This window comes from Macrobrachium rosenbergii, chromosome 21 (genome assembly GCF_040412425.1).
Source record: "Macrobrachium rosenbergii isolate ZJJX-2024 chromosome 21, ASM4041242v1, whole genome shotgun sequence".
Classification (NCBI taxonomy): Eukaryota; Metazoa; Arthropoda; class Malacostraca; order Decapoda; family Palaemonidae; genus Macrobrachium; species Macrobrachium rosenbergii.
Genome location: NC_089761.1, coordinates 38,944,273 through 38,962,136, shown reverse-complemented (window position 1 = coordinate 38,962,136; position 17,864 = coordinate 38,944,273). Strand labels below are relative to the sequence as shown.

General features: G+C 32.8%; 1 protein-coding gene across 1 annotated transcript; it reads left to right on the top strand.

Annotated features, from left to right (window-relative positions):
• The first annotated feature begins 455 nt into the window (after window positions 1–455).
• On the top strand, window positions 456–16,596 carry LOC136849458 (glutamate receptor ionotropic, kainate glr-3-like). Its single transcript, XM_067122808.1, has 10 exons — window positions 456–475; window positions 2,458–2,696; window positions 3,742–3,867; window positions 6,076–6,178; window positions 7,121–7,362; window positions 9,378–9,562; window positions 9,780–10,016; window positions 12,442–12,620; window positions 14,972–15,149; window positions 16,438–16,596. The coding sequence occupies exons 1-10, from the start codon at window positions 456–458 to the stop codon at window positions 16,594–16,596; spliced, it is 1,668 nt and encodes a 555-aa protein (XP_066978909.1).
• The last annotated feature ends 1,268 nt before the right edge of the window (window positions 16,597–17,864 follow it).

Sequence of the window (17,864 nt, the reverse complement as noted above, 5' to 3'; positions counted from 1 at the left end):
CAGATCCTTCAAGGGATGAAGGACCTCTGCCCCTTGCGAAAGGATTTCTTTCAAATTTGAGGGATACGCGGAAGTACAAAAGGGTGTTTCCTTCTAACGGTGAACTTGTAGAGGAAGTCCTAGAGGATCCTGCTGATGCTGAAAGACTTTTGCGATCAAAAAGAGAAGAAAGAGACTTGGAAAGGATCTCTCCCTCTGGTGTAGGATACACGGAAAGCGCTGCAGCGGATCCTGCGAATGCTGGAGGAGCTTTGGCCTTTATAAGAAATGAAGAAAATCTGGGAGAACTGGTTGCATCAGCCGCTTGGCAGTTGCTGGAACCGCACATTCATGGCTGCCTCTTCGTCCTGGTTACTCAAGACAGCCGACACTCTTTGGCATCTAGCATCATCAGGTGATTTGTCTTTTATGATAACCCACGATTACTAAACAAACGCACTTATAGTAATAGAACCATGGCTGAAACACAACCACGGTACGTAAGAATAATAATTCTTATAAATCCCAAAAAGTGGACTTCCATAATTCGGACTTTTGCTGTTTTTTTTCCTTAAAAAAATGATGACCCTCTCGTACTGATTACCACTCGGAGATTTCATTTGTGGGTTTTCTGGTACCGGAACGTTTTCGTACTTGTTGTAAAAGAGGCATATGCAAACATAAGTATGTACAAATTTTTATATATATATATATATATATATATATATATATATATATATATATATATATATATATATATATATATATATATATATATATATATATATATATATATATATATATATATATATATATATGACTATCCTTTTATCCATCTTCCTTTCATCTTCTCAAGTCATTACCTTCATATAGTGAATTATTATTATTATTATTATTATTATTATTATTATTATTATTATTATTATTATTATTATTATTATTATTATTATTATTATTATATTATAAGAAAGAAGCAGACCCTCTTCTAAAATGTCTTGTAAAAAGAGTATGGCTGCACAATTTGTGTTAATTTTGTACTGAGTCTTCTTAATCTTCTATTGAATTCTTTTCTCTTCTGCGCAAATTTTGGATAATAATTAGCCAACGTTTATATTTTGGCAAAGAGATACATTAGCAGAGAGTTAAATCAGCCTATTCTTTGTACAAGAGGAGACAGTGAAACACGGCGACATACAAGCGAAGTGCTGTTAAACTCTACGGAGTTATCCCACCGTATTTCACTACCTCCTCTTGTATAGAGAATAATGATTGCTTTCATACGCTGCTAATGCATTTCTTTTTACTGGAGTATTAACACTGGTCAATTATTTTCTAAAATATTGACGTGGCAGAGAAAAGAACTACAAGGAAAATTAAAGAAGCTCAAAATAAAATTAAATCAAATTGTTCAGCCATCCTATTTGACAAGACATTATTATTATTATTATTATTATTATTATTATTATTATTATTATTATTATTATTATTATTATTATTATTATTATTGGTGAAGAAGTCCACAATGGTGTAAATATAAACATATATTAGAAATCTATATACAAACGAGAGGTTTCGGGAACCCGCTCGATTCTCCTTCTCAACTGAGGAGGATCGAGCAGGTTCCAGAAAACTCGCATTTATATATATGCTTCTAATATACATTTACATTTACACTGTTGAGGATTTTTTCCACTATTTTAGTGCCTCATGCTATTATTATTATTATTATTATTATTATTATTATTATTATTATTATTATTATTATTATTATTATTATCCCAGATATAGCACCCAGTCTTCACAGCCTCTGATAATCGTCGACCTCGCCTATGACCTGTTTGACTCCTCGAAAATCGAAAGTCTTTTGTTTCGTGGATTTGCCTTCAGCTGCCATCTGGCGGTGGTCGACGTAACCTCTCGTGAAAATGAAAATGTTTTCAGGTAAATATATATACCTGCGTCAAAGAAACAGCGCTTTTCACCTTGTTTACGTATTTGATTATTTGCTTCATTGTTTGTGAAGGGTCAGGCAAAGAGTCGTTTGTGATTAATTACCAAAGTTTTGTCAGTGGCTGGCGTCATGACTGGTTGACTTTTTCCTAACGTTCTTGTGTGTCAATTTTTTTATAGTAATTTGTATTTTTTGAGATATCTATTTGTATTTATGATGTGAGTTTATATATATATGCATATATATATATATATATGTATATATATGTATATATATTTATATATGTGTATATATATATATATATATATATATATATATATATATATATATATATATATATATATATATATATATATACATACACACACATATACATGATGTGTGTGTGATTCTGATAAAACTTCCGTTTATGATTAAACAATAGTGTGTATAGTTAAAAATATGTTCGAATATTTAATATTTACAAATATTTCAATATAGTTAATATTTCCGCTACGTAAGTGATATTTGTAACATTCGTAAAATAGGTTTCTGGAGGCAGCGCAGCTGTGGCTTTGGCCAAATGCCCTGATTCTCCTGGTGGGACGCAAAGAAGAAGTCAGTTCCGTCCTCTGGAGACCTGCCTTCCGGAATACCATCCGCTCTCTGTACCTGGGCTTGCAAGAGAAGTCCTTGCAGGATCTCCAAAGTCCCTTCAGGATACCCTGTCGCTTGGTGAAGGGCAACACCAATCCTTGCGGAAGTTCGGAGGGGCTTCAAAATATAGGTAATGCTTTTCGTCTCGGTATAAGAGTGAGATATGAAGCTATGAAAGGTATTTCAGATATATTAAGCTTAGATAATTGTCGGTTCTTTGTTTCTGGTTAGAAAGGAAATTCTTTGCGAAACTGCAGTATCGGTTAAAATGGAAGAATGAGTTGATATCTGTCGTGACAAAAACTGATGAATGGAGGAAAGAAGTCTGCGTAAATTTCATCAGAAACGGACCCTTGAGAACCGGAAAAAATGGCCGTCGTCATGAAGATCCGTGCAAGAAAGTCACTGTTGCTAGAAAAGCAATTTTTTTGACGAAAATTGCAAAGGAGAAAACTATGGCCTATAAGTGTGTATATATGTATATCTATATATATATGCGTATATATACAGTATATATATACACATATACAAATATATGTATACATACATATATATATGTAAGTATATATAAACTGTATGTATACATATATATATATATATATATATATATATATATATATATATATATATATATATATATATATATATATATATATATATATATATATATATATATATATATATATATACATACATATATACAGATATACATATATACATACTTATAAGCCATACTTTTCTCTTTCACAATTTCCGTTAAAAACAATTGCTTTATAACTGTCAGCGCATGTGTGTGTTTGTTACAAATCTCTCAGCGACTACGTTAGAACTTAATAATACTTCTCATGACCGGTCTTTGTACAGCTAGCTTTCAAACTGAGATGATAATTTTAGTGCCAATTAAAATCAGACAATTTCAATTGATAGGTAAATACATCAGCCGAAACCAATTTTGAAGCGCGGGGTTGCACTCACAATATAACGAATAGACGTTTTGGTCAAATGTCGAAGTGGGAAGTTAAAATTAAACATTCTTACATTTGAGTGGAATATTTCTTATCTCGAGGAAGGTCAGAATCACTTGTGAAATCTACACAGTAATAATAGCTAACAGATGCAGGCAGGTAACTTCTTACCCTAATAACCCTTGTGATGATTTTTTTTTTTACCCATAGGATCGCATTTGTCGATCAAGCTGTACAGTCGATGTCTCTATTGCGACAAAGGAAATGGAAAAATACGAGTTTTGGCAACTTGGGATCTGAGGTCTCGTAAGCCAAATTTTTCAGATCCGTTCCTCTGTAAGTGTTCCACGGAATTCTTAGATTTCCAGTTTAAACAAACATTTTACACATACACGCGCACACACACACACACATACATACATACATACATACATACATACATACATACATACATACATACATACATACATACATATAATATATATATATATATATATATATGTATATATACAATGATCTCTCTCTCCCCCTCTCTCTCTCTCTCTATCTCTCTCTCTGTATGTGTGTTTCAATAGGAAATTACTGAAGAAATTTAAACATGAATTTTAAAGTCAAGAGGAATGGCTAAAATACTAGATTTCCAGTTTTTTTAATTTTTCATATAGATGATAATATATATATATATATATATATATATATATATATATATATATATATATATATATATATATATATATATATATCTCGTATATATATATATATGTATATGATATATATATATATATATATATATATATATATATATATATATATATATATATATATATATATATATATATATATATATCTAAGTGCGTACCAATAATAAATTACTAGGAAAGAAGAAAAGTAAGGAATAACAGTAAAATTTCAATATAATTTTCTTGAATGTGACAGCTTTTGATTATCTGTAAAAAGCGGAATTAGGATTAATGAAATGTCATCTGTCCTTTCGTTTTCAACATTGTGCATTTAAATGTTCAAATGTTATCTCACGTATTCCTTGTATTCCATAAATTTGATGTACCCGATAAATTCAACTTCAAGCCTGATTCATTTAGTGAAACTAATTCAAGTCACATTTCATTTGGTTTTTATAACTCATCTCGTATATTTGTTATCATGTTTCATAAATCTCAAACCTTTCACTTATAACATAAATGCAATGTTATAAATTTTCTTATATGAGTTTATGCACCACGCGCATTTTATTGAATAAATTTCACACATCTCATTCAGGTCAATGAACAAAATTGATCAGTTAACAAAATCTCATAAATTTCGTCCCATAAATTCCAAGCATCTCATACATTTGCTTTGACAAGGGAAGTCCATCCAACAATTTCATTTCATACACTCATGACAGCTCATTACTGTAATTTGATACCATAAATCTTATCCATTTCAGTTCAAACATTCCAAACCATTAATTTGATCTATCTAGCATGTGATTTCATAAACGAAATTCTTTTCATACAATTTATTTTATATACATTATTTTCTCATACATTCAAGTCTGATACATATATAGGCACATTTCTCATTTCATACACTGCAAGATAAAACCTTCATTCATCCCATGAACTCCATCTCATGAATTCCAGGATTTTCTTATATTTCACTCAGGCACCTGGTTAAATCCATTCATAAATTTTAGTGTATTAACGTTGTTCATCTCAAGAATTATAGGACATGAATATTATTCATCCCATGAATTCCATTTCATAAATCCAAAACATATCATGAAGTTCATTTCATGAACTATAGAACATGAATATTATTCATCTCATGAATTCCATTTCATAAATCCAAAATATATCATGTAATTCATTTCATGAATTATAGGACATGAATACTATTCAGCTCATGAATTTCATTTCATAAATTCAAAATATATCATGAAATTCATTTCATGAATTATAGGACATGAATATTATTCAGCTCATGAATTCCATTTCATAAATCCAAAACATATCATGAAGCTCATTTCATGAACTATAGAACATGAATATTATTCAACTCATGAATTTCATTTCATAAATTCAAAATATATCATGAAATACATTTCATGAATTATAGGACATGAATATTATTCAGCTCATGAATTCCATTTCATAAATTTAAAACATATGAAATTCATATCATGAATTATAGGACATGAATATTATTCATCTCATGAATTCAGTTTCATGAATCCAAATCATATCATGAAATTCATTTCATGAATTATAGGACATGAATATTATTCATCTCATTAATTCTGTGTTGTAAATTTTAAGCATCTCGAATGGTTCATTTCATAAATTACTGGTCATGAACCTTACTCGTCTCATGAATTTCATAGTATAAATCCTGAACATCTCATAAAAAATAATTAATTATAGGAGGAACCTTAATCACCTCATGAATTCAGTCTCATAAATATGAAAAAATCTCATATGTTTTATTTCATAAGTTCTTTATTTTACACAGATTAACTAATGCATTTCACTTCGTGCATTTCAGACCAGATGACGACACTTGATGGGCACCTCATAAGAGTATCAACACTGCCGTTTTTCCTTACGTCAATTTCAATCTGGACCCAAAAGACATCACCAAACCGGTGGTACTCCTTGACTGCTTAGAGAAGAGGATGATTGAGACAATCTCGCCTGTATTGAATTTCACGTAAATTTTCGTGTTTGGACTCTGGTGATGCACTTTCCATTATTTCTTTATATATATATATATATATATATATATATATATATATATATATATATATATATATATGTATATATATATATATATATATATATATATATATATATATATATATATATATATATATATATATATATATATATATATAATATATATAATATATATATATATATATATATATATATATATATATATATATATATATATATATATATATATATATATATATATATATATATATATCATCGGTTATTTATATATATATATATATACATAATATTTCTCCGTTATTTTAGTTACTCATCCTAATGGGAAACACAAGAAAATAAATTTCCTTGAAGAGAAATAAAGCAAGGGTAATTTTTGTGCTTTTTTTTCACTTAACACCATTACCTCCATTCAAGAAACAAAAGAACAATTAGTCTAAGAAAAGTTCCATTAGAGTAGGAGACAAAGTAATTACCACAAGTTTTGTTCAATAATTCTGACAAACGGTGGTAAGAAGATGTGCTCAGCTGCTAAGAAATGTAGATATATAGGTATATGGGATTAAATGCCTGCATGTTTATCTAGAAAAAGTGTCATAATCTGGTCGAAATCCAACCAGCTGCCAAATTTCGATTTTAAATTGTTCAATAATTCTGACAAACGGTGGTGGGAAGATATTCTCAGTTGCAAAGAAATGTAGGCTTAAGTAAAAAAAAATGCCAGCTTGTTTTGTAGGCTTAAGCAAAAAAAAAAAAAAAAAATGTAAGCTTATCTTCAAAAAGTGCGTCACATTCTTTTTCGTCGGAATCCAGCCAGCTGCGATATTTCGATTTTAAATCTCGATTTCACCCTACAGGTACGAAATTCGTCCCCCGCTGGATCTGGCCATCGGGAACCCCACGAAGAACGGGTCTTGGACAGGGACGCTCGGAGATATCTATCGAGGTATTGCAGACGTGTCTTTCTCTTTGTCGAGCAGTCCAGAGAGATTAAAAGTCTCGGACCTCCTCAGAACTATTGAAGCTGATACTCTGGTTATCGTGTCGCTAAAACCTCAGCTCCTGCCACAGTACCTGGTCATCATCCGTCCTTTTACTGGTAAGTATGGAAATCGTCCGTTCTTTTGCTGGTAAATATGGAAATCATCGGTCCTTTTATCGGTAAGTATGGAAATCATCCGATCTTTTACCGGTATGGAAATTATCGGTCCTTTTATCGGTAAGCATGGAAATCATCCGTTCTTTTGCCGGTAAGGATGGAAGTCATCGGTCCTTTTACCGGTAAGTATGGAAATCATCGGTCCTTTTACCGGTAAGTATGGAAATCATCCGTTCTTTTACCGGTAAGTATGGAAATCATCGGCCCTTTTATCGGTAAGTATGGAAATCATCGGTCCTTTTACTGGTAAGTATGGAAATCATCCGTTCTTTTACTGGTAAGTATGGAAATCATCGGTCCTTTTACTGGTAAGTATGGAAATCATCCGTTCTTTTACTGGTAAGTATGGAAATCATCGGTCCTTTTACTGGTAAGTATGGAAATCATCGGTCCTTTTACTGGTAAGTATGGAAATCGTCCTTCCATTTACCGATATGTATGGAAATCATCCGTTCTTTTACTGGTAAGAGCGGAAATCATCCGTCCTTTTACCGGTAAGTACGAAAATCGCCGGCCCTTTTACCGGTAAGTATGGAAATCATCCGTCCTTCCGGTAAGTATAGAAATCATCCGTCCTTCCGGTATGGAAATTATCCGTCCTTCCGGTAAGTAAGGAAATCATCCGTTCATTTACCGGTAAGTACGGAAATCATCCGTTCTTTTACCGGTAAGAATGGAAATCATCCGTCCTTTTACCGCTAAGTATGGAAATAATCCGTCCTTTTACCGCTAAGTATGGAAATAATCCGTCCTTTTACCGGTAAGTACGGAAATCGCCGGCCCTTTTATCGGTAAGTATGGAAATCATCCGTCCTTCCGGTAAGTATGGAAATCATAGGTTCTTTTACCGGTAAGTATAGAAATCATCCGTCCTTTTACTAGTAAATATGGAAATCGTCGGCCCTTTCACCTCTAAGTAAGGAAATTTTCCGTCCTTTTGACCGGTAAGTACGGGAATCATTCGTCCTGTTATCGGTAAGTTTGGAAATCATCGTCCTTTTATCGGTAAATAAGGAAATCATCTGTCTTTTACCGGTAAGTGTGGAAATCTCCCGTCCTTTTGACCGGTAAGTACGGAAAATTTGTGAAGCACTTGTTCCCATTTATTAAACAATCTCAATTCAGATTTTTATTTTCGGTGTGGATGAACTGCTATGTCGTTATGCCAGTAGGAAAATCGGATATACTAACATATTTCAAATACTATTACTACTCCTGAAACCTGAAACAGCCTTTAGAGACATAGTTTGAGGGGAGATACGTTTCAGCAAGTATTAGCAGTTTTTCAGTTCCCTGGCTTTCGTTTCCTAAGTTTTTCTAGATTTTCTTGTTCGACAAGGCAAAGGATATTCACAATGTTACCTCCTGCTTTGTCGGGCTTAGGACTGACTCTGCTGCTTATCTGAGCTTAGGACTTGTTTGATTTTTTATTCGAGAATGGGACTAACCTGGTTGTTGGCCCGGGCTTATGACCGCCATGTTTTGAAACTGGGCTCAAGACTAGGTTGATTGTTTATCTACACGTAGGATCAGCGCAATGGCTTATCTGGGATTGTGGCCATTTGGGTGATTAACCTTGTTTATAACCAGCTTGATATTTTTTCATATGGACCTAAGATTAGCTTAAATGTTTATGTAAGTTTGAGATTAGTTCGAATGCTTATTTGTCCGACGGATCAGCTTGACCATTTACCGGGATTGTGTCAGGGACCAGTTTGATTGTGTATCTAGGCATGGAATTGATTTAATTAGATATCCGGGCTAGTAGTGAAAGGTGGAGTAAAAGAAGTCAGTCACCCTACTCCACATTGACCCCACAGCTAGTATTCATATCATCCCACAAGACTCACTTTTGAAGCCCTGTGGTTCTTGTACCTATTTCCATCGAGTTATTACTTCAATTGGTCTTTTTCTTTTACAAGACAGGGGAGTAATCAATTTTCGTGCTCTTTCAGTGGATGTATGGATCTATCTCACCTTCAGCATCTTTCTGTGTGGAGTGGCACTATGGCTGCTGGAGAAGACGAGGTCAGATTTAACGGGAGAGAAAAGTATGTCTCTCAGTTGGTCCATCTTCTACAGCTGGGCCGTGATGCTGGACGACGCTCCGTCTACTACTCCCAGATACATCTCGGGGCAGGTTAGTCTCCTTTATGTTTGTCATAATAATATACTGCAAAATCGCTTTACTATATATAGATTTAAGAATAATCCTGAGATCCTCTCATCCTCATATTTAATCAGAATCTTCTTTCTGAACCTTTTGTGAGTCGCAGAACGAGAATCCCCCGTAACACCAGACAAACCATAGCAACTCACACCCGATATTAATTTCTTTAAAACGAAATATTTTTCAGATGTTGCTTGGCTGGTGGCTGGTGGCTGCCTTGGTCATTTCGACCGTCTACAGGTCAGCCTTGGTAGCTTTTCTGTCAGTCCAGAGTAAAACGGAGCCGATTGACTCCTTCCAGGATTTAGTAAGCCGGGGGTCGTGGCGCTGGGGAGTTCACGACTTCGTCATGTCAGGTCAAGTCAGGCTCTTCTTAGAAAACAGCAATGACACTGCTGTTAAGCACTTCTATAAACATGCAGAGGTAAGAAAACACTTTTATTTGTTATTGAAGCCAAATATTTTTCCCTGTTAATTATGAAATAAGATATATAGATCAGATTTTCTTGAATGTTATCAAATAATTTTATTTCAAGGCGCAGTCTTTAATCTTTATTAATAAACAATCTGGTATCGAGTGTGGAAGTTGGGGAAAAATCTTGAATGCTTTCAAAAGCAAAACAGAGATTAAGAAATATATCGAGTCATTTGATTTTTTCAAGATTTATACGTATTCTTAATCTTTCCCACGAATCACTTAAAAATCCGAAAGTAATGATTTTTAACATTTTTTTTCTTAAAGCTAGATAAAGTTTTGGCACTTCAAGGTCTTTTCAAAATATCTGCCTTCCAATTTGTTTTTAGTGCATCACTTTCAAATTTGGAATTAAAGAATATATTTTCACTGTTTTTAAACAGTATAATTTCAATGTTACTTTGAGTATACAGACACACACACATATATATATACTATATATATATATATATATATATATATATATATATATATATATATATATATATATATATATATATATATATATATATGATATTTTTTATTATATCAAAATGCCTTAGAATTAAACAAATGCATCATTTAATTTGTCTACTGATGTAACTTTAGCATCTTTAAACTAAACTGTCATGATTTCATTATTTCTACATAAGTCTTAATGATATTTGACACAGCATATACTACTTCTTTGAAACAACTTTAAATATTCAGAAAATAATTTTTACTAATTTAATGATTTATAAAAGCAGAAAATATCATATTTTTTTAAATAAACTGGTAATAGATTACTGCTTTTGAGGAGCACGTCTATGCACAAAGAAATTCCTTAAATCGTCGACGTGTCATTGACAATTCCACAGCAAATGTTTCGTTAACAAATTTTTTAAAAGAGAACCTTTATCCACCACATGAATGAAACCTCAGCTTTCAAATTCAAAGGCAGCTTAAACAACTTTCCTGTTTTTTAAAGCAAGCTATAGTATTAGTAATTGTTCCTTTGGTCTCATAATGCATATAATAGGAAAATATTATATCTTTTTTTTAAGTAATATCTTTAAAAATGGCTTTTAAGCTTTGAAAACTTAGTTGTGTTATGTTTCACAAATTATTGATTTCAAAAAGCCCAATATTTATTACATACTACCTATCATAAACAAGGTAAAAACTTAGCTCTCTTAAGGGATAATTCTTCAGAGCAATGGACCTTAATCCTTGCATGATTACTGCGTGTAAGTCATCCCTATCTAATTATGAGGAATGAGGAAAAATTATTCGACTTTTAAAATAATAATGTCTCTATACTATTTCTCTGAAACCGAGGAGGTCGCCTAGTGCTCTGAAAAAAGAAAAGTTTAGTTTAGTATCTTAAAAAAAAGGATGATTTGTTCCTTGAAATTGTCAATTATCAATTCAAATTCTTAGCCGGTCTTCAAGGGGGCCGGAATTTTAATATTCAAGTAATGAAATGCAGGTTATTCCCATTAAATTAAAAATGACTTAATATTGTTTTTATTTTGGTATTCCCAAGTTACAGTCTTGGATCGTGGAGTCATCTTCATTTGTAGTCTCGAATCAGTATAAAAACAGGAATACCCGTTGGAATATTCTTCTTAATTCATTACTACAGCTTAAAGTCAACAAAAATCCACCTTCCCTTGAAGGCGAAAACTGAAAGTTTAATTTTCATTTTTCTTCCTCCCATTTTGCTGCGATATCGTTTTGGGAAATGCTCAATACCAAAACATCTCATATTTCCATACTATAGTTCACTTTAGTGCTTGCCACTAACTTTCTTAAACATTGAACTTGTTCTGATATTTTAAAAATTTATTTTGACGTTCCAGTAACATAGACATCTGTATTCCAGCTAGACTCTTTCACCAATAGAAACTCTTCAGTTCACTCAAAACTTCAGCTCTGATACCTGTTTGCAAATACCCTTTATTCTAACCTGGCCATTTCTCCATTTTATTTCGTATATTGGGTTTTATGAAGTTTAGGCTGTCAAACAAAGCAGTAGGACACTTTCGGCCATCAAGCGAGAAAGAATTTGAAAACAGGGAGCTGGGTTGGTTGGGCAGTAAGATGAAGCCCCGGAAATACAATGGTCTAAAGGTGGAATTGGAAGAAAACTAAACGGTTGCACTAAGCAGTGATAGTTGGAGCGAAATGAACATTAAGACTGGAGAAAGGAAAAGGGAATGAGGTAAGGTAAAAGAGAAAAGAAAAAAAAAAAAATGGGAGCAGCTAGGTGTCTTAGGGACGCCGCAAACACCCTTTAGTAATGACTACAGTGCACCACGGGGTATTCGCATAGAGGCTAATCCTTTTTAAGTTTTTACCCTTGTCCCCTGACCTCAAACTTGACGCGGAACCAAATTATCCTTTTCCTCAGATGCCAAATATCACATACGGCTTGACGAAGGCGCTGAAGGGAAGGTACTCGTTGTTGGGCATCAAAAGGTCCCTGCAGAGCGCCATAGATCTGGAATTTTCGGATGATCTCGGGCAGACTCCACTGTACCTCAGTAGAACGAATTATCACATTGTGACTGACTTTGGATGGTCACTGAGGTATGTTTATTATGTTGGTCCACATCTACAACTAATTGCTTTTATCTTTGTCTGTTCTATTTGCATACGTTTCTTATTTGACTGTGCATTTTCGAGCGCTCCAGTTCCCTCGGCTCTGTGATTACCTGTTAGCACTGACTTGTAAATGGGTTCGTATTACAAGTGATATTATTTCAAATGATACAAAATGACCAGAAGCAGTAATAATAGATAATGGTAGATAGTATTTTCATTATTATCAGTATTAATATTGTCATTATTTTTTCTATCTTTATCATATCAGTAATGAAGGTGTTTCGGCAGCATCTTATTCAAACGATTTGAAAAAATGATAACAAAATTGTTCCCAAGATACACTTCTTGGTTTTCAACACTTAAGTAAACTTTGATTAGTCTGAGGTGATCCAAATTTAGGATGAAACAATTTCGCGTTCACTTAATTTGTTTTCCTAGAATTCGTGAAAGTGCAATATTGATAAACCATAATGTTCGCAGTAAAAATAAAATAAAATTAGTTAAACCTTGGGCGTCTAAAGATGTATAAATTATCATCAAGAAAAATTAATTTGTAACTGTGATGAGAAAACCAACAAGAAACAAGTTTGTGATTTGGTAGAGATATCTAAAACGAGATATTGGGGAGGGGGAGGGGAGAGAGGATAGGAGAAGGTGGGTAGGGGGAGGGGACTGTGGAGGAACCTACAATCCTACTTGGGGGAATTTTAATTTATTTTTTTTAGGATCGGCTGTTAGTTTAAAGGGTAAATAATAGAATATGCTTTAATGTACGAACAAATACTATCAGTATCTCAATCGGGTATTGCGATGCCATACATATACAATAAGCATTAAAGGAAGAAAGAGATAAGCCAGGATCACCCGGCTTAAAAATTTTGACTCTTAGGCTTGCCTTCTGCAGGTTAATTGGTATACCTATACACACACACACACACACACACACACACACACACACACATATATATATATATATATATATATATATATATATATATATATATATATATATATATATATATGTGTGTGTGTGTGTGTGTGTGTGTGTGAATAATATATATATATATACAAATATATATATATATATATATATATATATATATATATATATATATATATATATGTATTTATTTATTAATGTGTGTGTAGTGTGTACAAAGAAAATGGCAAAATAAATGAAATCTGATTATACTTTTCACAGTTTTCTAGAATGCAGCTTAGTGAATAATAATAAGTTATATAACATTTCTGTTTTCCCAGAGCCGGAGGAGAAATTCCTTTATAAAAAGAAATTCAAATAACAGTCCCCAGGCAATTGCAATTTGAATTCACATATAGTTTGGCTATTTTCTTCCTCAAGTGCTTAAGAAAACATGACAATTTTCTTTCTTGTAAAAAAAAAATCCTAATTTCTTTCAGATAATTGAAAAGGGAAAGAAAAATAACCTTTTCCTTCAAACAAATTGAAAAGGCTAGTAAAAAAAGTCATAATTTCTTCCAGATAATTGAAAAGTAAAAGAAAAATACCCCTTTTCTTCAAACGAATTGAAAAGGCAAGTAAAAAATGTCCCAATTTCTTACAGACGATTTACAAAGGAAAAAAATACCCTTTTCCTTCACATGAATTGAAAAGGCGGATAAAAAAAGTCCAAATTTCTTCCAGATAATTGAAAAGGGAAAGAAAAATACCCATTTCCCTCAAACGAATTGAAAAAGGAGTAAAAAAAGTCCCAGTTTCTTCCAGGTACCTGAAAAGGGAAAGAAAAATACCCTTTCCCTTCAAACGAATTGAAAAGGTAAGTAAAAAAAAAGTCCTAATTTCTTCCTGAATATTAAAAAGGGAAAGAAAAATACCCTTTCTCTTCAAACGAATTGAAAAGGTAAGTAAAAAAAAGCTCCAGTTTCTTCCAGATAATTGAAAACTGAAAGAAAAATACCCTTTCCCTTCAAACGAATTGAAAAGGTAAGTAAAAAAAGCTCCAGTTTCTTCCAGATAATTGAAAACTGAAAGAAAAATACCCTTTTCCTTCAAATGAATTCAAAAGGCAAGTAAATAAAGTCCCAATTTCTTACAGACGATTTAAAAGGGAATAAATACCCCTTTTCCTTCAGACGAATTGAAAAAAACGAGTAAAAAAAGTCCCAATTTTTTCAGATAATTGAAAAGGGAAAGAAAAATACCCTTTTCCTTCAAACGAATTGAAAAGGAAAAAAAAAAAAAAGTTCCAATTTCTTCCAGACGATTTAAAAGGGAAAAGCTTTCCTCTAAACGAATTGAAAAGACATTATTTACCTTGCGAGTTAAGATTAAAAAAAAAGGACTATTTCCACTTCAGGAGGGGAGCACCGTATCACCGTCTTCTGCTTTACGCCTTAACCCGCCTGGTTGATGTCGGATTGGTCAATTACTGGATGAAAGAGGTGACAGCCGCTCGAGTTCATGAAGTTAGGAGGCAGAAAAAGGATAAGAATATTCAAAACCTTATGCGGAACTTAGTTGTTCAGGAACTGATGGTAAGTTAGATCTTACAAGTCTTATGTTTGTGCAAATAATACTAATAATAATAATAATAGTAATAATAATAATAATAATAATAATAATAATAATAATAATAATAATAATAATAATAATAATAATGCTAAGAAATTCACAATCTCGTGATATAAATAGTCACAATTGTATACTTTTACGTAGTAACACAATTTTCTATATAATAATAATAATAATAATAATAATAATAATAATAATAATAATAATAATAATAATAATAATAATAATAATAATAATAATAATAATAATAATGAAATTGGAATATTAATAGCTGAAAATACCAATTCAGTTTCGAAAACAGGAATATTTACGTCAATGATCTGCCTCGCCATAAATTTTGTTTCCACTTTGACTAAGAATTCTTATCTCTAATTGAAGATAAATGATTTTCTTATTTGTCAGGGGACCTTAGTGAAACTATAAATTGTTCTTATTGATTGATTTACTTCAGTGACCATTAAAAGAAAGACATTAGGTAACTTATACTCTCTCTCTCTCTCTCTCTCTCTCTCTCTCTCTCTCTCTCTCTCTCTCTCTCTCTCTCTCTCTCTCTCTTTCTTTTCTATTGCAGGTTGACAATAACTATCGAAATCAAGGCACCAGATAACTTATAATAACACTCTCTCTATCTGTCTCTCTTGTCTTTGAGAATTACAGGTTGACAACAGACAATTTGGAATAAGTCTTAATGGTCTCTCTCTCTCTCTCTCTCTCTCTCTCTCTCTCTCTCTCTCTCTCTCTCTCTCTCTCTGTCTTTTGTCTACGATATCTTATACTCTCTCTCTCTCTCTCTCTCTCTCTCTCTCTCTCTTTTCTCTACGATAATTGCAGGTTGACACCAGATAATTTGGAATAAGTCGTGATGTTTTCTCTCTCTCTCTCTCTCTTTCTCTCTCTTTTGTCTCTCTCTCTCTCTCTCTCTCTCTCTCTCTCTCTCTCTCTCTCTCTCTCTCTCTCTCTAATAACCACTGAAATTAAAACAGTAGGTATCTTATACTCATTCTCTCTCTCTCTCTCTTTAATGACCACTGAAATTAAAACACCAGGTATCTTATACTCATTCTCTCTCTCTCTCTCTCTCTCTCTCTCTCTCTCTCTCTCTCTCTCTCTCTCTCTCTCTCTCTCTCTGTCTTATCAACCAGCATAAAACTGGATGATGTTAAATTTCTCCTTTCAGGAATTTATGTGTCAGACGAATCGCCTTGTCCATCTGCAGGAATTAACCAATCGCCTTTCTCCTTCTCCTTCCAGGTAAACAATGAAGTCATCCTGGGTAATAGACACCTGATTGGCGTCTACCTGGTCACCCTCGTGGGATTAGCTGTGTCCTTCTTGGTTCTCGTTGGAGAAAAAATGGTTCACAGTTTCTACGCCGAGAAGGAACGAAAGTTGATTGGCGTGATAAATTAAAGAAAATGTTCCTCCATGATGTGTTTTTGTTAGTTTTTTTTATTAATATTTTTCTTCTCATCCGCTGGAGTTTATGTATTAGGTTTTAAGATTTGTTGAATTGTTGTGTTTGCAAATAATAATAATAATTAATAATAATAATAATAATAATAATAATAATAATAATAATAATAATAATAATAATAATAATAATAATAAAATAGCATTGTAAACTAATAAAAACTTTAGACCAATGTGTGTGTGTATATATATATATATATATATATATATATATATATATATATATATATATATATATATATATATATATATATATATACTTTATTAGTTTCTGTAGAGCATAGCAGAATAGTTGCATTTAATCAGGAAACGGATGTGCAATATGAAATAAAATAAAAATCAATCCATTCTTTTGTTTTCATTAAAAGTAAAATTACTCTTACCCATTCATTGTTCTTTGTTGTACTGATTTGCTCGCTCTGTTAGACAGTGAAGCCTTACTGATGCTCAAAAAAGGCACCTAAAATGGCAGGCCATTGCCAACAGCTGCTTAAAATTATGCAGGTACTTACAAGCACCATGACCCTTGACCTTGGTTTCATGGATTTATTGAGTTGCAAATGGTTGTTCATCTTCATTTCTTTGTAGACTGATCTTCATTCTTTTTATTCCTTCATTTTTTCCCCGATCATCTTTAGGTTTCCCGAGGGAAAGCTTTGCAACTCGATTGCCCTCTTGACTTGTTGCATATGAATGTTCGTTCGTTGTACATGACATTATCATTAACTTTACATTTTATTTCCCAAACGCAAGAGGTGATACCACTTGTAGAGGAGTGCCATTTGTAACTTGAATAAATCAGAATCTTTGGGGATTTCAACGCTACCTTAGAAAGACAAAAGGAAAACCGTGAAATAAAAATAAAAAAAAACAGAAAAAAGGCCTTTTCTCTCTCGAGTGGACTCAAACTCATCTCCAGTCTTAGTTCCTCCTCTTCCGGCCTGGGTAAGACATGGGCATTGTTTCCTCATACCCATACATCTTAAATAAGGGCTGGATCACCTTTGGGCCTTTTTGTGAAGGTCAAACTGTCCCAGGAAATATTATCCTGTAAGGGGTAGTGCCCTCAGTGCACCTTACCTGGTGCACTGTAGGCATTACTGAATGGTGTTTTCAGCCTTCATTCGTCTCATAACTGCATCCAATTTCTCACCTTTTAGCCTTGATCTGAGGACTTCCACACCTTTATAATCATAATAGTTGAGTAT

Bases quoted from the DNA above. Each gene is read 5' to 3' on its own strand.
- LOC136849458 (XM_067122808.1), top strand. From the start codon at position 456: ATGGCTGAAACACAACCACG. The intron at 476-2,457 runs GTACGTAAGAAT...TTCGTAAAATAG, and splicing joins ATGGCTGAAACACAACCACG to GTTTCTGGAGGCAGCGCAGC. The intron at 9,563-9,779 runs GTTAGTCTCCTT...AATATTTTTCAG, and splicing joins CCAGATACATCTCGGGGCAG to ATGTTGCTTGGCTGGTGGCT.